The 27,279-nt window shown below is 43.8% G+C and overlaps 2 protein-coding genes across 10 annotated transcripts in view; one reads left to right on the top strand and one right to left on the bottom strand.

Moving 5' to 3' along the window:
- DNAI1 (dynein axonemal intermediate chain 1) overlaps positions 1–9,780 on the bottom strand; it is a 140,761-nt gene extending 130,981 nt beyond the window's left edge. The window contains exon 1 of one of the 5 annotated variants that reach the window (XM_064641392.1): positions 9,539–9,780. In XM_064641392.1, coding sequence (XP_064497462.1) covers positions 9,539–9,748 — 210 coding nt within the window. In that variant the 5' untranslated portion in view covers positions 9,749–9,780. The other 4 variants (XM_064641389.1, XM_064641391.1, XM_064641388.1 and 1 more) reach the window with 4 other exon arrangements.
- A 238-nt stretch (positions 9,781–10,018) lies between these two features.
- Positions 10,019–27,279, top strand: part of FAM219A (family with sequence similarity 219 member A) — a 96,221-nt gene continuing 78,960 nt past the window's right edge. The window contains exon 1 of one of the 5 annotated variants that reach the window (XM_064641420.1): positions 10,019–10,236. In XM_064641420.1, the coding sequence (XP_064497490.1) occupies positions 10,210–10,236 (27 nt within the window). In that variant the 5' untranslated portion in view covers positions 10,019–10,209. Of the gene's footprint in view, positions 10,270–19,094; positions 19,201–27,279 lie in introns of those variants that run through there. The other 4 variants (XM_064641418.1, XM_064641417.1, XM_064641416.1 and 1 more) reach the window with 4 other exon arrangements.

The raw sequence follows: 27,279 nt of genomic DNA, 5'->3' as shown, positions 1-27,279 counted from the left end.
ACGAGACCCAGGATGTGGCACAGAGGAATACAGGGAGGGGATGTTAAGAGATGGGGCACATACTTGACATTAGAGATCCCACTGCTGTAATAAGCATCTGACCACTGGCCAGTTAGAGAAATGCAGATTTGTAGACAGGGGAACTGAACAAAACTGGGTTTAGGGGTAGCAAAGAAAACAAAAAAATAGTATTTAGAATGCTTAAAAACCATCATATTCAGTAACATCAGGTGTAATGTGGAATACCAGATCAATGAAGAAAGGGAAACGTGTGAAAATATATTAGCTAACATAAAGGAAACTCCAAGTGAGTGAAGAAGAAGCCATCATCATGACATTTTATCCTACCCAGTGAAGGACCCAGATGCTGACAACTTGCTATAATATGCCCACCGACACCACTGCCACTAGCAAAACAAAATCATCAACCTTAGAATACAAAGGACCAGAACAAGGGGGATCAAACTACCAGAAAACAGGTGGAAACTGAGAAATCTGCATGCAACAGCTTTAACTGCAGTCTCATTATCAATTTTATTTATTTTTTTTTTTTTTGCACAGAAGTACTTCTTATTTTCTGTAATGAGTACACCTGGACCTTATTTTCTGTACTGAGTACATAGTAATGTTTAGACTAAGATTTCATTCACACTGACATGAAATTTTTAGTTTTATATATATAAGATGTGCCTTCTCTTTGCCCATAAAGAAGATTTTGAGTGTAACAAAGTTTACAGACTATTACAAAAAACAGAACCAGGCTTTGACCCTATGCATGTTTTTAACCTTTATCAAAGGATAGCTGAGAGTACCACATCCAGTTGTGTGTGACTGGGAGAGGGTGCTCAAGGGAGAGGTCTCATTGCATCAGTCAGTAGGACTTACCACCCTTCTCATTCCTACTTTTCTACAAAGCCTCTACTTGCTGACTGTGGCAGGTTGCTTTAGGTCTCCCTGGAACTAAGAGAAGTAGTTCCCTAGAGCAGGGAGAAAACACATACTGGCAGGACAGCTATAAAATTACATTTGGTATTTCAGGTATTTTGAACTAAAGAAACTCCAACCACCTCTCAAACCTGAACAGTTATGCTTTAGAACCACCTTGTTAACAAGGTGAAACGCTGCGCAGTATGGACACAGTTAGCCTACTCTAAACGTGCACTAAACCTGGATGGAGAGAGGGGAGCCAGCACACAATGACCAGTGTGGGCCTTGGGCTTTCTTCCATGTGTGCTCCACAAAGATAAGACAGCCATGCCTGGAGCAGGTGAGCACAGGTTTATTGGGGAGGTGGAGCAGAGTCTAGGAAGGTGTTGGTTCTTAGCTTATTCTGGAGTTCTTCAGCAAAGTTCTGGTCTCCTGCCCAGACAAAATATCCCTCACAGCACAGAGGTTTACTTCAACAGCAAAAAAAAGTTGAGTATCTTATTTTTTTGGATATTCTGGACTCCTGCCAGTGAAAGTAAAGACTGTAACTCTACAGAAGTCAGCATAAAAAACAGAAGACATCCTTTGTGATGCAAGCATCATTCCTGCCACCACTGCCTATGCTGCAGAAGGTTCATCCCAAAGTACCTCAGACTTTTGGAACCCAGCTGAAAGGTGACACAAACATGAAAAAAATGAGTTGAGATCCATGTATTTTGGCAGTATTAGCAGTAGGTGAAACTCATCAAAACGAGATCTGTTTAAAACTATTACAAGAAGCAAGTTGGTGAGTAAACATGGGGCAGTCAAGAAAACAAAATCTTTTACTCTGCCTCCTAATTCAGATAATAGCACAGGTAATACTGCCATGTCATTTGCTGAAAAAGGCAGCCCTGACATCCTTTTTTTTTTTTTTGGTGTGGGGGGGTTATTTGCTATTTCTTTTGCAAGCTCCTGCTCCCTGTAAATCTTTCCAAAGCCAGCACATTTCCTTTTTCATAACTTGCCTTAAACCCCTTCTCTGCCACATCACCTGTAAAGAGTTTCAATAGCACCCACGTACATTGTGTCCTGCCACCAGGGCTCAGAATGATTGTTATTGCTTCCTCATTCTTCTTTTTACTGGTTCAGTCTGTTACCCATAAACTATTATTAAAGGTGTAATCTTTTTGCTCTGACAGCTACTTCAGACATACCACACAGTGTTTGTACAATAGGAAAGAGGTCACAAAGTCTGCAATACAAACAAAAAATAAACTAAAACTGTGAATCAACATTATGATTCACTAGGTAAGATGTTTACGACAATTACTGGCCTTCATACCCATCTCTAAAATTAAAGCACATTATTGCTGTTACATTAGCTACAGAAAAAAAGTTAACAGACTAATATTAGCATCTCAAAGCGAAGTGTTTGGAAGTTAGAAAATGTGAGAATTAAGGTTGCTGGGGCAACATTTAATTCATCCCACTGGGCACAGGCGTTATGATACACAGCTTAATTCCACAATGACACACTTGGTTTTCCGTAGGTTCCCTGGCTTACGTCAATTCTCGCAGGTTAAGTTACTACCAGTATAATAGTTTCCGTTGTTCAACACCTAGAGTGGTGTTGGTTTTTTTGTAACTGTTAGCCTAAGTCAGACAGCCAACAAAGAACATTTCAATCCAAACAGTTACATTCTAGCAAATTCTAGATAAAGATGGTCTTGCAACCAAAACAACAAAAATTAAAAAAAAAAAAAAAAAAAAACCACACCAAAAAAACCCCAAGTATCTTCCTAAATCTTCCTAATAAATGGTGCTGCCATGCCTGGCTTTAAAAATAATATTAATTAACAAAAAGAGGAGTGTGAATAATCTTGAGCAATATATATTAGGAAAAAAAAGAGACGTTGCTAAGGAACTGAGGAATCTGCGGCAGCAGGCATCAAGGAATTGAAAGGAATTTCTCACCTCCAGGTCACTATCATAACCCTGGCCACTCTGGGAGGTGCTCCAGTGCTACAGTGGAAAATGCCAGAATCAGAATTTAGGGATGCTAATCATGTTTTATGCTGATGACAGATTACTAGAGTTCCAACAGTAAAAAGACATAAGAAGCTCATAACAGTCACAGTACTTAAATGAAGGATATAGAAAACTCAAGTGACTGTTCCTTTCTGGACCTTTTTTCCAGGGTGTGTTTATCATAGCAGCACCCAGGAATTCTTCCTTCGGACAGACATCTATTACACCACAAGACAAACTGACTACTGGTTACCACAAACATACAGTAATCTGACAGGATAATACAAATTAAGAGAGGAAACAGATGAAAAGTGATGCTTTAAAAGCCATTAAATATTCCTTTCCCTTGCCACAGCTCCCTGTAAATCAGACAAGCTACCAAGAGGTACAAATAGCTGCAAACTCAAGTCTTTCAACAGGAGGTTTTCCTGTTGCTGAGATATTCAACAAGCATATCTAATTGTACTTTTAGGTAGGATGTTTCAGCAATATATATATAATTTTTTTTAGTTATAAAACAGGAAAACTAAAATAAGGAGAAACTACTGGTTATTTTCCAAATAGCATTGCCATAAATGAAAACAAAAACAAAAACAAAAACAAAAACAAGCAATAGTAGGCTGGTATTTCATAAGACCTATCTTATTTCCACATCCCTAAAGCATGCAAGAGGAAGGCAAGCATCAAAGAGATGCAATGTCCCCTGGAAGTTTTGAACTCAACACCCTAGTAACATGTTTCCGGATTGTACTGCAGTGAGGAAAATAAAAAATCATAACCATACATCTGAGTCTTACTCTTCTTGCTTCATCTACAGTGATTATTGCTCTTTCTTTTTGTTGGTGATGCGACAGCCAGTAATTGCTGATCTGAGACTCATTAACTGAATTTACACAAGACAGACAGGACTATCAGTACCTGCCTTCCTGGGTGAAGATAAAAGCTCTGAAGTTTTTTCCAAGTCCTGGAACAATCACATCTGTTTTCTTTTGAACAGCTATTTTCTGCAGCCCTACTTTTCAGCTATTTCATCCTGTGCTGCAGAAAACCTCTGACTTGGCAGTGGCAGTGCTGGTGGTAAATAAATTGTCTTGGCGACCTAGGAAGCAGAGATTTACTCTCAAGAGCAAGTGTTCATTTAAGAACCAGACTGAATCCTGAACTAGTGACTGCAGAAATCCTTCAAGAAAAAATCCATCCATCCCTCACATTCAGATCCAAAGGCTGCCTGACTAACCGAGTAGGAGATGGAATGATGTTACCACATGTGGTGTCCTGCCATCCAGGATAAAAGTCCCCAGTATAGCCTTTGCTGGCTGGTACATCCTTCCCCCATCCCATCAGATTAAACTGCCCCTTCCAGACTACATCTTGCAAGGGTTCACTGCATGGTGAAGAGCCAGACACCACAACCCAGTATCTCCTTGAGAAATGTGAATTTTCTCCCTACGTTTAAAGCATAAGTTTGGACGAGTAGATCTGTATTTGCAGATCCAGACTAAAATGCCAGAAAACTCAAAGGCAGGGATGATGCAGGTTGGTCACTCTGCCAAGCTGAAGTGTCAGTTCATATTAAGTAAAATTTCCAAGGGCTGAAAATCGTTTACATATTAATGAAACACTCATCAGGGCAATTACAAACCCACACTATAATTTTTAAAGATCATTTAAAGAGACATTTCTGCAGCTTCTCTGTTCCTCATGCTAGCTGTCACCATAACACAATCACAGAATGCTCATGATAAGTTTACTTCATCTTCCTGAGCAGAGACATTGTCATTCCCACTTCCTCTGCAGCACAGCACAGATGTTAACAAGTAGTCTGGAGAAAAAAAAAAGAGGAGAAGCACACAGCTGCTTGCAGGGTTCTAAAAGGAAGAGGTAGAGACATCATAAGAGCTAAGCTTGACATTTCTGTAAAACCATTTAATAAGCTTCCTGCTAGCTTTTTATTCTTGTTTTGAATATTAGCAAACTCCACAGTAAACCACCAGTTGGCAAAAAGAAGCAGAGAAGCACAGATGAAAACGAAGTCAAAGGAAAAATAGTGACTTCCATCCTGCCCTGCAGCAGACATCCATTTGCACACAGTAGGGATGCCAATTTAAGAGCTATTTGCCAATACATTTTATAGTGTTTTCTGAGAGACACTAAATGGAGTGTTTATTTTATATTCCATGGATAGTTTAATGCAGGTTTAAGAACAAGTAAGCACCTTAAAAAGCCTTTTCTGGGGAAAACAATAAAGGAAAAGAAAAAAAAAGTAAACTACCTCTGATTGTTGCGTGTTTGGGGAGGGGGTCTCTTGTTTCTCTTTTCTAACTTACTGAACAGCAAAGATGCTGTTTACCTGTCAGTGGGTGCAAGACCACAAGTGTAACAAGAAATGCCTCGCTGTCCAAATTCAGGTGCTTTCTTTACACTGCTTAAGTGACCTGCTTCTGACAGTGGGGTTGACCCTAAAGTGATAAGACCAGATAGTCTGGTTTTTGCACATTGTAAATGAGAAGTCAGTATCAGCTAAGAAACCATAACCAAATCCTGCTTCTCCCTGGCATGGGTTCAGCCACAGAGGCACACACACAGTAGCACAGGGTGCTCTCCACTGCCCACTCAAGGCTTTTCCTTGAGCCACACACCAAATAGCAAAGGCATGGAAATCTGGAACAAAGACTTCCAGCAGCACACCTGGCAAACATGTTCAAAGAAGCAATCTTAAAATTGTTGGCCACTTTCTCTCACCACCCAGCACCACACATGGGACTGACACCCTGCCCTACCAACAACTTTCTGCCACACAGGTCAGCGTTTTTTAAAAACACTCCATTTCTGGCTGTCCTGTTTGCCATACTCGAGGCTTCATTCTTCAGGGGAGCTGAGAATCTCATTCATCCATTCCCTTCAGCCTGATGTAGGAAAGTTGGCTTATGCCTTTCCATAATTCTACATCCTCACAAAATGCTGTTGAGCTCAATTGTGCATAGCACATTTCAGATGTGAAAGGAAGGGTGTTGTTGAAGCACAGAACGTACTTAAGTATTGTTATTTCCAAGGCTGTATGGGGAACACAAAGATCCAGACATACAAAACTATTTTAAGACTTTGAGCATTGAAACACATTTGTTATTAATGTACACGAACATACAAAATCCTAAAGATGGTTATAATTAAGGTTAGATTGAGTCAAGCAGTTCATCTGGGAGGTCACAGACTTTAATTCTGATGGTCAACCTGACTTTGACATATTTTCACCCATCAGGTGGCTGGACACTGAACTGGAGGCAGAGGTCACCTGGATAAAGAAAAAAAAAAGAGTGAAATAAAGAAAGAAACTGGTGTCACAGGAGAAGGCAGATGCAAGACAGGCAGAGAAGAAAAGCAGGCAACCACTACATGAGAGAAGAAGAAGAAAAAAACAAGAATTGATCACAAAGCTCTTGAAGAACATGGAGTCATGAAAGCAGAGGAGGAGCTGGAAGTGACATGTGGTAAAAGGGAAGGACCTGGGAGTGTACAGGTAAGTATCTCAGCTTTGAGAAAAATCACAGGAACAAAATTTTCAAAGGTAAAGCAGTCAGCAGTGACAGACCTAAGAGGCAGAGCAGAATAAAGCAAAATATAAGAAAGAGAGGAATGAAGAGCACAGGGACAGGTGAAAAGAGCATAAACTACAGTAAAATTCTTGTCAAGAACTGGAATGTGGACCTTGACTCACCAATTAATTTTACAGTGGCCACTATGGCCCAGTAAATATCAAACATCAGGCCCTGATTGGACAGTGAGTAGTGCAAAGGTATTCACTCCTCAGAATCACAAAGCCACTGAGATGAGGGCTGTATTTTGAGTCAGGGAAAATGAGGCAAAAGCCTCTGGATTCCAGAGCCAGCTAGTCAACCACACAATTCTTCCACTGCAAGAATATTCTAGGAAATAAAAGGCCATCAAACAGCAATCAGATTTAACAACCTCATGGCAAACATGGGAAAGGCAATACAGAACGAGTTATAATTAATGTCTTTTAAGTTGTTGTAATGAAAGTTATGGGGGAAGTCAAATATATTAAGAGTTTAAGCAGTTTATGATGTTTTGAGAGCTTTAAAATAAAATTAATGCCTTTGCAGCACATTAATTTTTTCAAATAACATGTGAATCAAAGCTTCTTTGTTTCAGAGCATTTGCGATAACGGCGACTGCAAATGATTGAAAATATTTACGTGAAAATTCTGAAAATAAAAGAAACTGAAATTCAGAGCAAGCATTTCATCCCAGGTTTAGTTTGTAGCATTATTACTGGATTTTATAATTTTACTGTAAACGTCTTCATTATCTAGGACTGGACGTGGGTTTTGGTTTTGAGTTTGTGCCCTTTGTAAATTTTATAAAGCCCTTTGTACCTCATTAATTACTAGTGCTTAGTAGGAGATCAGGAATGTCACAGTGATCCTCTCTCTCTTGCTGACTGCAAAGAGTAGGAGGTGATCAGATAAGCAGCAAGGGTTGCTGCTCCCTCACTGAAAGAGCTCCTGCTGTTCAGACTCCCTCACAGACCCTGAAGGATTGCCCAGAGAGCTCAGGTACCACCCTACAGCTCTGGACAGTCACACTGATCCCTCTTTTTTTTTCCTTCCACTTCCCTTGATCAGTTATTGCTTTCTGTCATGTGATCTGGACAGAGGAAGTAGGTTCCTTGTTCTCAGTCACTTCTGGGACACCTATGCCAACCTTCTTCCTCCCACCCCAAGGATCAAATGCGTAGGAGTTGGCCTAAACATGACAACAAAAGGGTTTTACAAGCCGGCCATCATCTGCTTTTAAATCAAACACTTTGATAGTCCAGGAGTAGATCAGATCCAGGAATTAATCTGGCTGATCCCTCCATCCTGCGAGGGGATGCATGCAGACATGTCCACGCAGAGCCCAAAGGAACTCAGTGAGGTCTCACAGACACAGACCTCATGGCACCGTAGAGTTAGGGCCAGGAAGAGCAGCAGGTGATTCCATTTCATTGTCTGAACTGAGGAAAGACCAAATAGTAAAACAGAAGGGAAGTGGCAAAACTTACAGCTGGGTACAACTGAAAGAATTTTTTAAAACTTTGTACAGAAAGGGATTTCATCCTGTCTGCTCAGTGTCCCCGAGAGATTCTCTGGCAGGTGGAGACACCTTGAGTGCATTAAAATCTGCCTTGGAAGGGGTGTCTTATGCTGGAAGTGTGATGAAACGGCCTGACAATGGCAACTGAAGACAGGGTTGAACAGCACAGAGACAGAGTGGGGAGGTGCTGCAGCTTTGGGATGTGCTGGTTTGCCCGAATAGCTGTGAAATGCCAGAGAACTCACAGGGTGACACCACAGGTGACACCACACCCCAGAGAAGGGACAGAGTGACACAACTTGATGCAGCCAGGCAGTCAGCAGGGCCAAGGGGGACTGTGCTGACCCTGCTGCTGCACCCAGCCCTGCAGGTTACAGCTCAGTGGGGCAACCTCAGCTCTCAGTTCAATCTCTCAGCTCTGCAGAGAAGGACCTGGGAGTCTTGATGGTTGACAAGTTGACCATGAGCCAGCCGTGTGTCCTGGGGGCCAGGAAAGCGAATGGGATCAGGAGGAGTGTGACCAGCAGGTTCAGGGAGGTGATCCTGCCCCTCTACTTGGCCCTAGTGAGGCCACATCTGAAGTGCTGAGTCCAGTTCTGGGCTCCTCAGGACAAGAAAGACAAGGAGCTACTGGAGAGGGTCCAGCAGAGGCCACAAAGATGATGAGAGGTCTGCAGCAGCTCTCTTATGAAGAAAGACTGCAGGAGATGGGCCTGGTTAGTCTGGAGAAGACTGAGAGGGGAATCTCATCAATGCACACAAATATCCCAAAGGCAGGTGCCAGGAGGATAGTGCCAGACTCTTTTCAGTGGTGCCCAGTGACAGGACGAGAAGCAATGGCCATAAACTAAAACACAAGAAGTTCCACCTCAACATGAGGAAGAACTTTTCTATGTTGAGGGTGGCAGAGCACTGGAACAGCTGCCCAGGGAGGTTGTGAATTCTCCCTCTCTGCAGATGTTCCAATCCCACCTGGACACATTCTTGTGTCACCTGGTCCAGGTGATACTGCCTTGGCAGGGGGGTTGGACTGGATGATCTGGTCTCTAGAGGTACCTTCCAACCCTGACAATTCTGTGACTCTGTGAGCCCAGAGGGAAGCGGTCTGGGCTGTACACGGTGACGTCACGTGTAGCGACTCCGGGGACAGTGACGTCATCGCTGGCATCACACCAGGGGCAGCGCTCAGAGCAGGAGCCGAGGGCCGTACAGCCACAGCGGGGCCGCACAGCGCCACTCCCTCCTGTGGGCCGCCGTCCCCGCTGCAGGAGGCTCTGCAGTGACGCCATTCGGGCGGGTGACGTCATGGCACCGGTGGTGACGTCACCACGGCGCTGTCGCCACGGGAGTGCGGCGGCAAGCCCTTACCTGCCGGCGCTTGTCGGCCGCCTTGGCAGGCATGGCCTCTCCTCACCGCAGTGGCCGTCTCTCACAGCCCCTCACGGCCACCCCTCACGGCGCCCGCTCGGCCGGCCGGAAGTTGATCGCGGCAGCCATGGCAACGCACCGGAAGCGGCGGGCGGACGAGACGATTCCTCACACACCCCCGCGCTCCCCCCCGAGGGAGGGAATGGTACGTCCCGGCGGCCGCTGCACATCGATCATCCGGGCCCCGAACCGGCGAGCGCGGCCCCGCCCTTCGTGAATATTCAAATAAGGGCGGGGCCACAGGAGCGCCGCCGCCAGGCCGCTGTGGTAGTGCCTCCGTCCGCCTCATGAATATTCAAAAAAGGGTAGGGGCCGCGGAGAACCGAGCATCTGGACCTTGAACAGATCTCCCCTCCCACTTCATCAAAATTCCAGAGGGGGAAGCGCCTCAGGGAACGCAGCATCCCCCCCCCAAAGTATTGACAGCAGCCCCACCCATGTCATGAATATTCAAAAGTGCGTGGCCGCGTAGCCCACCATCCGGGCCCCAATTAGTAAGTGTGGTCCCGCCCTCCTCATGAATATTCAGGAGGGGGGCGGGGCGGCGGCCGGACCCGGAAGCGGCGCGGCTGAGTCACGGCGGCGGCGGCGGCGATGAGGCAGCAGCAGCCGCGGGCGGTGTCGTTGTCATTGTCATTGTCGCCGTCGCTGTCCGTGCCGTCCCTCAGCGCCTGAGGAGCCGCACGCACCCTCCCGCCCGCCCTCCTCCCTCCCCGCGCTCCGCCCGCCGCGCCCGGCGCCGCCGCCACCATGATGGAGGAGATAGACCGGTTCCAGGTGCCCGCCGTGCGCGCAGAGATGCAGCCGCTGGTGAGGGGCGGGCGGGCGGGGCCGCGCTGAGCCCGGGCGGACACGGCCCCGGCGCGGAGGGGCCGCGCACACCCGCACCCGCGGTGCCAGCGCTGCGGGGGCGGCGGGGCCGCCGTTATATAACGGGGAGCCCGGGGAGCGCCGCCGCCATCCCCGGCCCTTCACCCCCGGGGCCGCTGCTGTGTCATCCCGGGGCACCCGCACGGCCCTTCATCCTGCCCCCCGCCCTCCATCCTCATCCTCCTCCCCCGGGGTGTCCCCGTCCATAGCGGCGGCAGGAGCGGGCGGGGGCGGGCGGGCGGCTCCGCTCCTGCCGCGCTTGCGAGTGTCGCTTCTCCCGGAGCATCCCTGGGTGTTCCCTCGCCCAGGAGTGCCCCTGGGAGCGGTGGGAAGCGGCAGAGGGACCGGGAAGCCCGGTGGGATCAACTGGAGGTGCTGAGGGTGGCTGGGCTTTTAACTGAGCTTTAGAAAATAGGAGAGGAAAAGGGCGGTGTTTGTGCACAGCCCGGGCGGGGAGCGATACTCCCCAGGGACGGGAGAGCTGCACGGGCTGGGGTGTGAAGTTACTCGCGATGCGGGGCTGCAGGACCTTCTCCGAGGCTGGTTTTGTAGCCATTGCCCTCGACACTGAGCTGCACTTAAGGAGATGCTCATCGTGTGAAAAGTCCAGGTGTTTTGTGAAGAAAAGTCTCTGTCAAATTTAAAATCTAAAATAGTTTTGCACGCATAAAATTCTTCCCATAAGGAAAGCAATCTGTGAGGGTTTGTTGCCCTCTGCTTTCCCCGTGCCAGGACATGTGTTTTTCATATCAGGATGTTTTTTCACTTCGTAGACACAATTATACTCAATTAATGAGCTCTGAAGAGCCTGACATAATGGTTACACTACTACATGGGGCCCTGGGGAATCTTTGCAGAGGGGGAAGTGTACAGGCTTGTGGGACTTGGCAGATGCCTAAACGGGAAGGTAGAGTGGTCGTGGGCTTTTGGTAGCTTCTGAAATGAGTTAGGAAGAAAGGCCAGCTGGCTGGCAGCCAAGGAATAGGCTAGACCATCATCAAGTCAGTCAAAGATGCCTTAGGGGTATGTAGCTGCTTTGCTTTGATGCCACAGGCTTGCTCGTGTATGTGTTGTGCCCCAGCTGCCTGCCACAGAACTCTGGATGTGTTTGTCCATTTCTGTTTCCCATCTGGGAGAGGTTCTCTTGTGTGTTCCCCTCCCCTTACTCCTCAGTCCACCTCAGTCTGTGCTTGAAGGTGTGTTGTTATTTGTGACTTGGGATCTGTTGAAATACAGTTCACCCTGGCATTAAAGTGAAAGCTGGATAATGTGCTCAGTCACTCAAGATGTTGATTCCCTCTGGCACCTGGAGTAAGCAAATTCCATCTCGGGCTGATTATGTGAGACAGGGATATGAAATGTTTGGAGAGGTGGAAAGAACTGTAATGAAATACTTGCACAGTTCCTCTTGGTAGCAGGTGAGGATAGGTTACTGACAGGTTCATGTTAGCACTGAAGTGCTACTGAGATTTCCCGTATATCAAACCATACATTATTTAGAGTTGATGTATCTGAATCCTCGGTTCCTTGTTGCAGCTAGTGCTTGAGAGAAGTTGAGAACACAATGATTGGCCTGAGAACAGAAAAGCTCTACAAGGTCTACAGAATCAAATTATCCCTCAGTGGCAAGAAAAACATTTCTCTTACTGTGGAAGTGTTGACAAATTGTGAAAATATGCTTAGCTTGGTTTGTTTTGGGTTTTCTTGGTTAGTTGATTCTTTGGCTTACAACCTTTGTGGTGGGGCAAAAAACTGTTCTTACAAGCTGATGTGGGCTTGTTGCATGCCCTACCCATTGTTTGTGTTTTTATCAAGCACAGGCAACAAATGTGACAAGAATGGCCCTCTTTATTCGTGATATTGTCAGCATAGTAGTGAGAGTTGCAAGTTTGAAAAAGCTGTTGGCAGACGAAAAAATACTCCTAAGGATTTTCTAGAAACTCCATAATGGTAGTGGAAGAATGGAATTTGCACATACATGCATGTTTGCATGGACATGAACCAAGCAGAATCTAAAGAGGTTGTCTCGTCCAACCCTGTTATCTCAGTATAGGCTGTTGAATTATGCAGCAGCAATAGTAAGCTTAGAAAACAGGTTTCCTTCAACATGCAAGGACTAGAAAATTTTCACAAAGAGCTTTTACACTTGTATTAATAGAATACTCTTCCAGCTAATGGAGCTCACAGTGAAACCTTGTGTATGTGAGGGGCTGTTGCTCTGACTGAGTGTGTAGGATTTTTCCATGTGCGTGGAAATGTTGCCGTCGGTCTCAGATGGGACATAACAAGTCTGGCACAGCATTTTCATTGGTTTCCTCTGCTTTGTGGTTTCTGGTCTCTACTTTGCAAGTAGGAACTGCAAGAATCCTTGCAAGTCTGGTGTTTATCATACTAATTTCCTTGGGTAACATGGTTCTGGGCACTTCTGTTGTTTTGTTCTGTTACAGTTACCATTTGTCCTGTCCCTCTCCCTACCATCCTGTACTTTAAAGCTGTTGTGTCTTAAACCCAGTTGTCAGCTAATATTAATATAAGTAGTATAATGCCTCCGTACAAGTGGAAAGTCACTATCAAGGGTAAAAGACAAATACAGCAGAGACTCCAAGACCAGGAAGCCAAAGCTAGTAGCCATCTTTTAACAAAGGTCCAAAGCATCCATGATTTTTCCATTGTAGAAGTCAGTGATCTTTTACTCCAAGTAAATCCTGCAAAAAAAGTCAAAGGTATGCATATAAATATAGGGAAAAGAAAAATGAAGTGATTTAAGCAGTCATACTTGCAGAACATTAATGGTAAGTCAACATATCGGAGCATTAACATCAAATTTGATGGCAAACTCCCTTTTTGGAAACCATTTGACGCTGTAAAAACGAGCAGAAAAGCAACCATAAGGAAAGGCTTTAGAACTCTTCTAAAGCCTCACAGCTCACTCTTCTCCCAAATTGGGATAGGGGAGAGAGTCAGAGGAGTAAAAGTGAGAGAACTTGTGTATTGAGGTGAAGACAGTTTTGTAAGTAAAGATAAAGCCATGCACACAAGCAAAGCAAAACAAGGAATTCATCCACCATTTCCTGTGGGCAGGCAGATGTTCAGCCATCCCCAGGAAAACAGGGACAGCTTCATCACACCTGTTGGTTACTTGAGAAGATAAACATCATCACTCCAAACAGCATCCCCTCTCCTTCTTCTTCCCCCAGCTTTATATGCTAAGCATGATACCATAAGATATAGAACGTTCCTGTGGTCAGTTGGGGTCAGCTGTCCCGTCTGTGTCCCCTCCCAACTTCTCATACCCCTCCAGCCTCCTTACTGCTGGGGTGGGGAGCAGAAAAGGCCTTTACTCTGTGTGAGCACTGCTCAGCAATACCTAAAACAGCCCTGTGTTATCAACACTGTTTCCAGCACAAATCCAAATCATAGCCCCATACTAGCTACTGTGAAGAAAATTAACTGGTATCCCTGTCAAAATCAGCACAAAATACAGAATAACCTTAGCATCTCAGCACCTCTTGTTTCTTCTTCCCAGGCTAAAAGCTTTCAGTTGCACATGGTCTCAGGGGGAGATGCAACTGTCAGTCTTTTCCACATGCAGAGGGCTCAAGTAAAAGTTTGTTTTCTCAGGTTATAGGGGTCATTGTGACCTGTCACTGAAGCTATATAAAAAAATAGTGTTTTGAAACATGATCCCCTGCTGAAAGCAAGTAGAGAAGAGAAGGTACCTTGCTTGATTTGAAGTGCACACACTGTATGAAATATTTTTTCTTCCTGTTCAAACTGGACAGTGTCCTAGGAAAGCACTGATCCCTCTGAGTGCTGGCCAGTTTGAGAAGGGTGCTGAAATGAGATTTGTGAAGCTAGGCTTTGCTCAAAATCCTTAACATTGTTGATCAGCATGGGTGCTTTTGACTGTCCATCTGCATAGATGAAATGTCATCTTAGCTTTTGATGTCTTTATATTGAACTCTGGGATAACCGCTGCTGATGTGCCTAGAAACCATCTGACAGGCCTGCTGATCTGCCCATCTTCAAACTTAAGAGATAGATATGGTTGTTAAATGCTGAAGGGAAGCCATTCTTAGAAAGCATCTGAAACCCTCCTGAACCCCTCAGCCTCCAAACCTGCTGCTGCTACTTGCACTATTTATTGATCAGCTGCCTGTCCGGGGTGATAGTGCATTAGTGTCTGGTGTCCCCTAGCTGTACATTCTGACAATAATCAGTGTTGTATTTACAGAGCAGAGACAGAGAACCTGACGTATCCATGGCTGTATGCAAAACTGAGTTCTTTAAAGCTCTAATGTGTCTGGTTGGGGAACATTCTCTCTTTGACAGCCTTATTCAGCCAAGATCTGCATTGGCATCCCACTGCAAGGCTGAGGGCAGGGCCTAGCTAGTACAGGTTGGAGCTGTGTGGAGTACTGCTTGGTCTGACAAAGCCTACTAGGATCTCTACTTGCCGTAGTTTCTCTCTGCTGATAACAAGTCAGACAGGGATTGTGTTGCAGAGCTGAGAAGCATTTGGTCTGCAGGCTGCATGGTGGTCAACTCTGTCATATGTGCACTCCTACCCATTGCATCAGATGCAGTGATGTGAAGTTAAGAAGGCAGGCAGTCATTTCTTCCTCTCTCCAGGCTGTTTGAATAAGCATTGTGAAGTCATGCAGGCTGGCTTGACTCTGCATGACCTCTACAACTATTTTATGAGAACTGCTGTGTAACTAATGCAGACCCAAGGAAAAGTTCAGTGCAGGACTTAATGAGACAGAGTTGCTGTGGGCAGATGGACAGAATGGCATACAGACCCTGTTAAACATTGTCTGGTTGTAGGATAGGATGAGGCCTAGTGTTTCACATCTTTGAGAGACGCATTACTCTGCATGTTTTGATACTGTGGTACAATTCTGTCCATATTCATCGCAGGAGAAAGACAGGCTGGTGACAGGCACTTGGTCACATTCATGTGGTGCCACTCCATGAAAATAGGATGGTCTGTTCTGATCTACGTTTCCATTCTCAAATATGGGTGGCTTTTGCCTTTCATCCGAAAAGTCCCTGCCTCATCAAATTAATACGGACTAATTGACAGGGTGCTTTGATTACTCTCAATGCTTAGTATCATGTCATCCTTATCAACATAATACAAGCTCAACTGCAGAAACTCTGTTCTACCTAGATTCTGTTTGTCTCCAACTTGACTTGTCGAGATCCTTCTGCACTGACAGAAAGGGCACTCTTCCTTAGCTGCTGGGCAGTGGGTTATTTTCAGGTAAAGTCAATACCCAGCGTTGCAGGGATGCATGGTGTGATGAGGTCTGATATTCATTATTTTGGGATACTTACACTTGGATACTATCTTGGCTGATGGGCTTCGAACTAGCCAGTTTTTCCCAGTCTGTTGCTGGTGGTGCATTTGTTGTGATGATTGGTGTTGGTTTGTCTCCTCCAAGTTTTTTGTCCTAGCAGAAAATTCTCATTAAAATGGTAGATATTAAAGGGAAACAGAGATGAAGGGATACTTGCACAGTGAGGATGCTGCAGAGAAAAAAGAATTAAAATTCTCTTTGAAATAAGAATGGTAGAGTCTGTAATTATATGTAGACTCATCTTTTCTTCAGCACTGGAGCCTCACTGCATGCCCTCTCTGTGAATTTTAAGTCTGTGTTTTGAATTGTTAGCTAAACTCTTGCCGAATCCTTGGTATTTTTGTTAAAATGAAATGTACTGAGTATGATGCAGTGGGGTTGTATCTTGAGTCTGCTGGTACATGGAACCTTCCTGAGCCTGTGTCTCTTGACACACCAGTCCCTGGCTGGCATTTGATGGGAAACTGACAGGTGACAGTGTTGGATCACACATTGCTCCTGTACACTGATACAAGCAGTTTCTGTTCTTGACACATAAATGAAAGTAGAGTAAAAGTGCTGTTGCCCACATGGCACCAGTACAGCTTTTCCTAAGGAAACACATCTATCAAAGTGCAGCAGCTTCAGTGGAGCTTTGACACAAACTTCTGAGACTTTGGCTCGTTTTCTGAAAACAGCAGCAGGAACGCAGTATTTCAGTTTCCCAGTTTTCAGCCCACATGAAAAATGGGAGCTCTTTCCAGAGAAATGGGGCTAGTGGTTCCTATATCTCATTCTGAAGCATTGTGGCTGGCCTGGTTCCTTGCCAGCAGGGACCTCAGCCTGGTAGCTCTAGTTGTGATGACGACAGCCAACCTAAGGGTTTTGGTTAGCCAAATCCTGCAGTGATACTGCTGGGTTTTTTAGCTGAAGTGCCAAATCTGCACTGGTTCTGGAGGTGTAAAATTTTCAGAAACTGTGAAGATACAGAAGATACGTTTCTATACAGCTTTTTTTTTTTTTTTTTTTTAAAATTAGAAGACCGAAAAAAAAGATTAGATTATCTACTGGATACTTAGTTTTTAAAAAACAAACTGTAATTTTAGTCAGCAGACAGCATGGGTGCTCAGCATGCTTATAAAATTTGCATTCTTTATTTTTGGAAAGTATTGAGTATCTCACACTAAGAAAGTTGTGCCATGTATTAGGAACTCTTTGTTTTTTCTGATGCATCCCTAAAATGGGGAAAAACCTAAGAATAGAAAAACAAAAGTAACTAAGAAGCAAAAAGAAAGATTATACCTGCAGGGCTTAGAAATAATATGTTAATATAACATTAGGTTTCTAATGCAGATGCACAAAACCCTCATCTTTCTGGAAGGGAAAAGCTTCTAAAATGAAATTGTCATCCTTGTATATATTCATTGTAATGTAGCCCAGGGGTTACACAGATATATGTTTTGTAAATGCTTACAGTACATGAGATTTGTAATGTTGCAGTACTGTGGGTTCTAAAATAGAATTCTTTCAGACAGTGCTACTTGTAGTTATACAGCTTTTTTTTGATGTGCTGTGGTGTCATCTGTAACAGCAGCCTAAAGATTACCTCCCTGAATACTTCAGTTCACTGGGGTTCTGTCCTGTCACCTCCCTGTCCCGTATTAGGCCTGTGGTGCAGAGGTACAGGAACATTTTTATTACCACCCCTGGCCAGGCTGAAACTCCAACAGTGATCCAGCACAGGCTCCCGAATGATAGTGATGAGGGATGTGACTGCTATAGCTAGAGGATGACCTGTCAGGACACAGGAGCATGTTCTGGCTCTCACTGTCCCTACAGGAACACTGCTGCTTCCTTTCCACTTCTTTATACAAGCTCTGGCTATGATTGTTCTGCTAGTCGTGTTTGGAAATCTTTCTGGAATAAAGGAACGTGTTTAAAAGGGGGCAATGAACAATTAAATCTGCACAGTCCCCTATTGGGATTCTTCCATAATTCCCAAGAGCTCGTTATCTGTGTCTTGATGTTAATACCTACTCAGACAGCAATTTCTGCTACTGACGTACCAATAGGTAGTGGCAGGTCCGTAAGGAGATGAGATGACATGAGCAAAATGCCAGGGCGAGGGAGGAGAACAAATCATGCCTTCAATTCTGCAAGTCTTGATTCCAGGAAAGCCCTCAGGGAAGCTTACCAACAGGGCTATGACCTTTCTGGAGATATATCTTACTTTTGGTGAAATTGAAGACTGAACTTGATAAAGAGGAGGAGACCCCGTCACCTGTCTGATCTGTAGAGTAGGGGATTATGAGTGGAGCTGGCTAATGGCCATGCCTCTTTTTTCCAGACATTTTAAGACCTTGGCTGCAGTAGTTGTCCTTTGGCTTCTGTGTAGATCAGTTATTTGTCACTTTCCACAGACAGTCTGTAGAAATGTGTCTACACTTTCCCCTCGCACTCACACAGACCATGCATCTTTGGTGGACCCTTGTGCCTTTCCAAGTTTAAGATTCCTCTAAGGTTATTCTGTATCTGTCAGTATAGAATTGACATGGTAGTGATGCAGCCATGCAACTTGCAACTAATAAATCCGTCAGTCCAGCTCAAACCCTGTGTAGCCTGACTGTTATTCTTTGAGTTTTAAAGTGTAATCTTCTGCAATGAGCTGGTGTCCATTTTGTAGTATGCAAGAGAAAGCAAGTATTTGTTTCACTGGTTTGTGTCTGAGGATACTGAGTTGGAGTGAATGAAATTGTAGGTGGAAATTTGCTTAATTTTGAAGAATACCTGCTAGGAAATCTGCTCGGCTTTTGGACACATCCATCACCGATTCACAGGATACCAAGGTTTGTCACTTCAGGAACCTCTTCACAGAGAAATGCTCTCCTAAATACACATAGAGAATACTGGCTGCATCCCAGCTGCTTTTACTAGGTGAGCTGCAGAATCATCTTAGTTGTGGACTGAGGAGAGTTTGTTATTTTTACTAAAGCTGAAGGCAGCACAAGTTGGTTTTTTTTGAGAAGAGCACTAGTTCTCTGAAGATGAATAAGACCTTATTTCCCATACAGAAGGGAAAAGTTATTCCAGCTCTACTGGTGAGCTGCCTAGTGGAGATGCAGCCTCTGCCTGTGAACAAGTTATTTTGCTAATATTTCAATTCTTCCTGAGCTTAGTAAGTTCTGCTGCATAGCTGCAGCTTTATTGCTGCTGTTGACAAATTGTCTGTCTGGAGTTAGTGGAGAAAACTTGTCAACAACATCATTGTATAGGTCAGGCTATCAGATAACTATCCACCGAGTGGCTCCTATAACCCAGCACTGTTCCTGCCAGAGCACGTTGTTTGGACTCTGTGTGCAGTGCCGAAGCAGGTAGCACAAACGTACCTTATCAGTGATCTGCAATCTCTTTCTCCACAGGCTTCCCACAGCATGCTTCCAAAATAGGCTGTGTTAGAGCTTTTCTTCTGAGCTTCTGTTTCTTTCAGCATCCAGGACCATCGGACATGAGTTGTTCCTCTTCAGGAATGGTATGGTGTCTTGCTTCATGCTTGTCTGATGCAGGTTTTTCTCAATTTCTTTTCAATGTCCTTCCTGTACCAATTTCCATTCATATGAGCAGCTGATCTTTTGGGCTCTGCAGCATTAAGTCTGTAGACAGTCTCTTTTCCTAAGCCAAGCAGAGCAGCAATATTCTAATTATAATTTCTCTTTTTCATGTTTTACTGATTGCATGGGAATGTAGATTAGTGATTTAGTACACCCATATTCAAGCAAACTGCTTCCCTTGTTTCTGTCTTGTTTCATGTTTTTGTTTGTATGTGGCCCCAGGTGAAAACCAGTATTGGTTCTTGCATCAATGTTAGGGATGCTTATGCTGATCTAATTATTGTTTCCTCCCTCCCGCATTGAATTTCCATGAATATCCACAAGAAGTTCCATCTGAATATGAGGAAAAACTTGTATACTGTGGGGGTGGCTGAGCACTGTAGCAGGCTGACCAGAGAAGTTGTGGAGTCTCCTTCTCTGGAGATATTCAGAACCCACCTGGATGTGATCCTGTGCAAGCTGCCCTAAGTAAACCTGCTCTTGCAGTGGGGTTGAAGCAGATGATCTCTGGAGATCCCTTCCAACACCAAGCATTCTGTGATTCTGTGATATATATCACTGAGAGGTGCCAGCGTCCAGTAAACCCAGTCTGATCCTGAAGGTATTCTCTATATTGAGAGATTGTCAAACAAAGAAAATACACAAGAGCCATATTGGTGATTCTTGTTTGCTCAGAAAATGTTTGAATTCTGTATAAGTAGAGCAATTCCATAAGACAAATGTTAATGTTTGTGGCCATTATTAGAAATCTTTGATTAAAAAGATTTTTACCTGTGGTGTTTAACACAGTACAAGGAAGTACTTACTACTTTAATACTCGTGGGGCTTGTCTGCATTTGGTAGTGACTCGATTCTGGGGCCTAATTTCTAATCTGAAACTTGTTTTGTAGGCAGTTATTGCAAGTACCTTGAGGTGTAGTAAAAGATAAATTTCAAAATTTCCCAAGTCTGCAAAACCCAAACAGCCAAGGAGCTGCTTGAGCATACTGACCTGAGAAATGGGAGAGGGAGAGAAAGAGATGTGCGTTGCATGGGGTTTATGTTGTTAATTGAAAAGTAGAAACAAATAAGAATGTTCCTAGACAGAGATGACATTGCAAATCTTTTGTCTGGCACGATCTTGTGACTGATGCTTCTAGAAACAATATGCTTCTTTGTATGAAAGCATGACTTTTTTCCCAACAACATGCATGTGATGCAAATGAAAAATACACTGTCTGTGATGGCCAGAGCAGAGTCTCCTGCTGAACACCACATACAGATCCTGCAGGCACTGCTTCATCAGGTAATGCATGGAAAGGGATGATCATACTGAAGGAACAAAACTGGTGAAGGTTTCACCCTCCCAAACTTGTGTCGTTTGGGTCTGAGGTGTGCAGAGAAATGTGCAGTGCTCCCGTGTCCATAAAGGGGCTGGCTCTGATGAAATAGCCTCCCCTCTGCAGCCATGCTTCCTGTGGTGCTTCTGTGGGACAGCTTTGTTCCAGAGGCAAAATAGATTAGCATAAGTACAACCTGTGTCATCTAAATGCTGTCATGTCTTTTTCGTTGTGACATTGAGCCCTAATGGTGGCAAATGTGGATTTATTTTGAAAGCACAAGGCAACGCATGATACCTGAACCTTGTTTCTCGTAGCATCCTACTGTGGAATACATGTGGAGCAAGAGAAAACCAAGCACAACATCCCTTGAGACAAGCTGGAGGGATATGTGGACAGTTTGGGAACAGGAATGTGTAACAGGGCTTTCACAGGATCAATGTGATATGGAAACAGCAGGAAAAGCATTTTTGGTTGGTTTTTTTTTTAAGCTTAGAATTCTTAAACTTCAAAGAATCTTGCAGCAAAATTGTGTTGCAGTCCAGGGAAAGACTTAACCATTCTTCTCTATCCCCCTATCAATCTCTTTTAGGCCTGTGGGTCTGTCTGGTTCTCTAATCTTAATTTCCCTTTATATAAGGGGAAAAAAAAGTGAATAGGGAGTTCTGAGAATAGTTACAGGAACAGCATGTTCACAGGCTCGGAAGATGGAGGTCACCCAGCCCACTGGAGCGTGTAAAAGCTGCACTTCACGTCGGGTTGTTGGCAGTTGATAAGCCAAGGAGAAACTGCTGGCTAGTGATTCCATTTCTGATAATGTGTGTGTCTAAAGTTGGATCAGATTCCAGTTTTGATCACTGTGCTACGATTAAGGGGAAATGGGTATGGTAAAGGAGTTACAACAAGTCCAGCTTTTCTTGAAAACATGTTGTGACACATCTGTACTGAGATTTAACTGGCAGGAATTGCCACTTCAGGATGCTAATGGAAAACCTGAAGATACAATCTAGAGTTCTGCAAAACACTAGCAATTCCTCTGCTGCTCCGATGGAGTAAAAAGTCATACTGCTTGTCTTCATCGTTTCCAGCAGAGCCAACCCCTTCAGTGGATGTACCTCAGAAAGCATATCACAAAAGCAGTTCTGTGAAAAGAATTTCTTGTACTTCTCGCAAAAATTAGGGCAAAGTGATTGTGAAAATAACTGAGATGATCCATGCTGTGCATGTAAGAATTATTATAAAGAGATTATCTGGTTATGGGAGAATGCTTTATTTGGATTATGTAGCTACATAGAATTTATAATCCATGCTTTCTACAGAAAAAAGTTCCCTCGTGCTGCAGTGGAAAATGTCGATATAAGCTTTTATTAACTCTGAGCTTCTATATTTGCAACATTGAATACTCAAAGAGTAGTCCCTGAATTTGGGGGGAAAATTTCTTCATGTAGAGACAAACCCAGAAAAAAACAGTTTAACCTCCCATGAGGTTAGCTGGTAGCACACATTAGAGGTGCTTCTGTATTGACTTTTAGAGGTGTGAAGATTGCACTGCTTGCTGCTTGGTTTGTGACTATAGGCTGTGCTTGATCTGACAGATGGATTAATTAGGTGCACACTTCAGCTCTTTTCAGTGACTGGGACCCTGGTTGTTCAGTCTGCATATGAGATGGAGCATATTACGTGTCTGTGTTGCCGAGACACCGTCCATCTCTTCGGCTCTGATCTGGAAACTTGTATTCCTTGATATAGACTCTAGCAGTGCCAAAGCTTTCCTTTGAATCAATATTTGGTACTATGTGCCTGTATTGCAGGGCTGGTTTTGGGGGGGGCTTGTAGCTAATATCCTAGCACCTGGCTGGAGAGGCACAAAGTGCTTTTTCTGGCTTAGGACGTGTGTGTTTGATGCTGGCTTGCTTCATTTCCTCCTCTTTTATAATTCTGTTATGAGCAAGACATTTTACTCATTCTTGTAAGGCCATGGCCATTTGACAGTGGCTGTGACGCTGAATGACCATGGATAATTCTGTAAAAAAGCTATGAGGTTATTCTGTCATTGCAGATATACTTGATTGCACAAAGTTCTGACAGCTCTTGAAAATCTTAATTGCTCTGAAGATCAAACACTTTCTTTCTGTTTTCTGATTTGTATTTTTGAAAGATTCGTCAGAATTGTAGGAACGTGTTGTGAGCCGTAGATGTGTAGGAAGTCAGAACCAGGTCCTGATGTGTTTTTGTTGACTCCTTTCTAGGCCAGCTGATTTTGGGATTTTGAAAGATTTTTCAAATGGCCACTGAAGCCTGGCTTGCAATTAATTAATAACTGAAGAAAGCTACATACTTTACCACAGATATCCTCCACTGGTATCTCGGTTGGTTGATATTGCGGAAGCACCTGCCAGGAGACTTTGCATAAATTCGGAACTCATTAACATCACAGGGAATTGCCAGCAGTCAAGTGCAACAGTGATAACGTTTTCATGCTGACACACAGAGGGCCAGGAGGCATGGATGAAGCAGGTCTAATACCGCTCCAAGCTTGATGTTCTGAAGTGTATTAGACCCTTGCTGTGTTTTTATCCCCTTGTTATTGCAAACTTGTTCTTTGGGTTTAGTGGCGCTGAAGAACTTTCTCTTAATAGTCTGAAGCTGTACTTCAGGCTGTGGTCTTAACTGATAAACATGATAAATACTGTAATTTTTCAAGATTAGAGTCAGTTCATCCTTTTTATTATGCAAAGGTAGAAGTGCTCTTCCTTGGGCATTACTAGGGCGTGGCATTTAATTCTGCTGATTGCCAATGATGATAAAAAAAAGGTTCATCTTAACTTATAAATTCAATGAGGATCCCTTTCAAATTATTATTTTTTGTAATTTCAGTAGTCCTCATTTGACCTTTTCTTTTGGAGTAACTACCATAATGTGTCTGTATAGTTTTCAGGTAGACCTATGCCTGTTCTTCGAAGACAGGGCTGCTTCCCTGGTGCTACCCATCCTGTATTGCAGTGAATACTGAATGCCCTTATGGATCCATCATTGCCTCCAGAATCCTCTCAAACTTCAAAATATTGTTACTCATGTGGAAATACGATCCTTTCCTCCAACAGTCTGCCATTAGTCAGTTGCCATTTTGTGTTGCTGGGTCAGATTTTTCAAAAGCTAGCTGTTGTCCTTTCTTGAGTTTCCGGGGAAGTTTTGCTGTATTCGTCAGCATGACCTTCAATTAATGCCTCAAGTGTTTGCCCACAGCCCAAGTCTGTTGTAAGCAGACACTGAACTTGAGTCTCACAGTGGATCAGCTGGTGCAGGCTGATCCTGTGCTTGGATGGTGAGCACATACAGCACTCTAAACCAGAGCTGCCTGGTTAGTTTTCATTAGGGTGCTGCAAATCTATGCTCCAGTCAAGTCATTTGTACATTTGTCCCTGTCACTTGAGTGATGGTGGGATGTACAGTCCCCTTCTCAAGAGGCGCCTATGAGGCATGGCCTAGACAGGGTAAAAACTTGTATGGTTAGGATTCAGATTAACCCTCTCCTAAATGGTGTCAACAGTTCAAGTTACAGACTTCTTAAAAGCTAGAAGGATCAGGTGGATGCCTTCTGAAATTATTTTAAAAGTACTTACTTTGTCTTGCAGAAACTTTTTTTTTTTTAAATGTAAATATAAAAAATTTAAAAAGAGGATTTGTTGCATCTCTCACACGAGGAAAGAGCGTTTGGATTATTCAGCTTGGAAAAAGGAAGGCTTCATGGTGACCTAAGTTGCAGCCGCCCAGTACCTAAAGGAGCTTGCAAGACAGAGACTGTTTACAAGAGCATATAATGATAGGGCAAGGGTTAATGGCTGTAATCTAAAAGTGAGTAGGTTTAGATTAGGTATTAGTAAGAAATTCGTGACTGTGAGGGTGGTAAGGCAGTGGAACAGGTTGCCCAGAGAAGCTGTGGCTGCCCCATCCCTGGAAGTGTTCAAGACCAGATTGGACAGGGCTCTGAGCAACCTGGTCTAGTGGAAGGTGTCCCTGCCCATGACAGGGGAGATTGGAGCTAGATGATCTTTAAGGTCCATTCCAATCTAATAAACAGCTGAGGTTTATTTAAAAATTGTTCTACTGATTGCTGGAGTGCAATAAGTGGCTCTTTAAATCTGGCCCTCTTTCAGTTTGGCAGATCACCTGGAAAACCATCGACCATGTCCAGTGAATATTTCAGCCTAATTAATGTTTCCTGACTTGAGTTGCTACTCTGAAACTCAACTGCATTTCTATCAGGAAGGGCAAAAACTTTATTTAGGGTGGAGAGGTGTGCTGAGTAATGCATGCACATCAAAAACTCTAAATTGAGAGCAGAGGTGTCTTCTGGGGTGGAAGGATTGATCACTGAGATCTCAGTACTACTAATGGAGGGGAAGAGAGAGAATAACATCTTAAGGAGTCTTAAGGAGCCACTGCCCCATGATGTACTTCCAAGTCAGTGGACATCTTGGTATTGCTCTGCCATTTCTGCTCAAACCTGGCTGAAATGAAGCATGATTTTCAGTTGCACAAAACTAATGATCTCATGATAAACCTATGTCCCTTGGTATATAGAAGTCTATATCAGTCTCCTTATATACCTTAAAAGACACAAACCTCTTTGGGAAAATGAACAAGCTTGTTGCTTTGAGATCTGAGTGGGGAGTGCTGGTTAAATGTAAAATCTCTGTATACACCACCTTCTCTTACTGAAATACAGCAAAGAAAATGACACCTCAGGCCTGTTCCCCAGGAACTCTGCAGATATGATGGGTCAAAATCAGATTTTGTTTTGAAATTGAGTGCTGTGCTTCTTATCAGTTTTATGATAGTGTAAATGCTACTGTGCAATTAAAATTAATCTGTATCAATATTAGTCTTACTGTCTTACCTTGTCATAGTTCTATGATAATTGCATGTCATTAGTAAGTGGAGTCCATATGTAAATAAAACAAGGTATGATTGGATGCTGGAAACTGCAACACCTCAAAGAGTTCTAATCAAATTTGGTGAACTGTGCGGGTAAAGTTACTGTGGGTGTGCAAGGTAACACACTGTGCCAATCTCTTGGGTAACAGCCATTGCAGGGGACTTCTGCCAGCTCTACAGAGCTGTGTTTGTGAACTCTCATGGTTGGTTTGCTCTGCTCTTGCAACCCATGATGTGTCAGTGCTTTTACCAACTCCCCTAGCCTTGGTATTGTTTTATGTTATTTTAAAGAACTCTTGCTTTTATTACTCTTTTTTTTTTTTTATAGAGGTCTCTCCTCTCTGGTGTTGATAAGAGTTCTACCACTAGCTATCATGATTTGATGTTGAATGGAAGTTTTTCTTTCAACTTTTCTCTCTGGTCTCCTTTCTCTCATGCCTCTGAAGTAAAAAAATAAAAAAATGAAAAAGAAACCTTTGCCTTTTTGTTTTGTTCCGAACCTCAGTTGATAGGTTGATGAGAAGACCAACATCTCTTCCTGAAATGTGCCTTATTATCAGATTGGTGTGAAGGAATGATTCAGATTCTTACAGCTACCACTGCAGAAAAAATTACTTGTACATGTTGCTTTGAGTTATTGAAGTGCAGTAACATCTGGTAGGAAGGATGTGATCAGTCCTAGTGGGGATGCTGAGCATCCCTCTAGTTTTTACTCAGGTACTAGTACTGGCTTTGGTACTGCAACAACCTTTTGTTGCCTACTGGCTGTTTCCCTTCCAGCACTATTTGTCATGGGTGAAATATCAGAGCTATAAGTGCTCATGCTAAGCATGTGAAAGAAATGATTGCATGACATTGCTCTAGTGAAACAAAAGGGGTTTCATAATGCATTGGCTATCAGTAATAGTGCACACTTTTCAGTTTAAGGAAAACCATGTGCAGTGGCCAGTTTTTATGTCCTCAGCATGTGTTTGAGCTCTTTTTACACAGGTGTGTAAGCTTAACTGCCTTGCACATGATGCAGCGTTGCTGTGTGCTTCTGTCACTTGTTCCACAGCAAGTTGTATGGTCACAGTCTTGAATGCTACAGCCAGAGATGAGTTTGTGGTTATCCATACCAGGAAACATCACAGGACAAGACACCAACCAGCCCCAGTGTCAGGCTGTGAATCATGCTATATATTGAGGGACTCTTGTGCTAAAGCTTCTGAAAACAAACCCAGGACACTGGGTTAAAAGTTGCTGGTAAAGCAGCTGTGAGGATTCCTTCTGATCTCCAGGGGACTTGCCCTTAGAAGTCCTTATCTCCTCATAAATTGGAGAAGGATTTCTACAGATGTAGCAATGTTTGTGCTGCTGAGTCAGGACTTTTCTCCCTACAACTCAACCACAGGGTAGAATTTACTGTGCTGGATGCCCCTGGAATACAGAGGCCAGGTAGTAGCAAGAAGAACAGACAGTATTATTTAAAGTGCTTTCTCAAAAATATTTTCCCCAGCTTTTACAGATTGTGCTTACTGTGACACATCCTAATTTTAATGCAAACAGCTCCCTTCTGGATACCCAATGTTATCTAGAAAATAGGCAAGAGATACAGCAGCTTTCAGGGCTTGGTATTTAGATTGGAGAAATTAAGCTGCATTACAAGGTTCAGTGAACAGGAACATGGACTGCCTTGTGGTGGCTTCGTTGCAGGCTTGCCATCTGGCTAATTATCCAGCGGATGGTGGGAGGCCTGTGTGA

Source organism: Pseudopipra pipra, chromosome Z (assembly GCF_036250125.1).
Source record: "Pseudopipra pipra isolate bDixPip1 chromosome Z, bDixPip1.hap1, whole genome shotgun sequence".
Lineage (NCBI taxonomy): Eukaryota > Metazoa > Chordata > Aves > Passeriformes > Pipridae > Pseudopipra > Pseudopipra pipra.
Note: the sequence above shows the minus strand (reverse complement) of the source record. Positions and strands in the feature narration are given on the sequence as shown.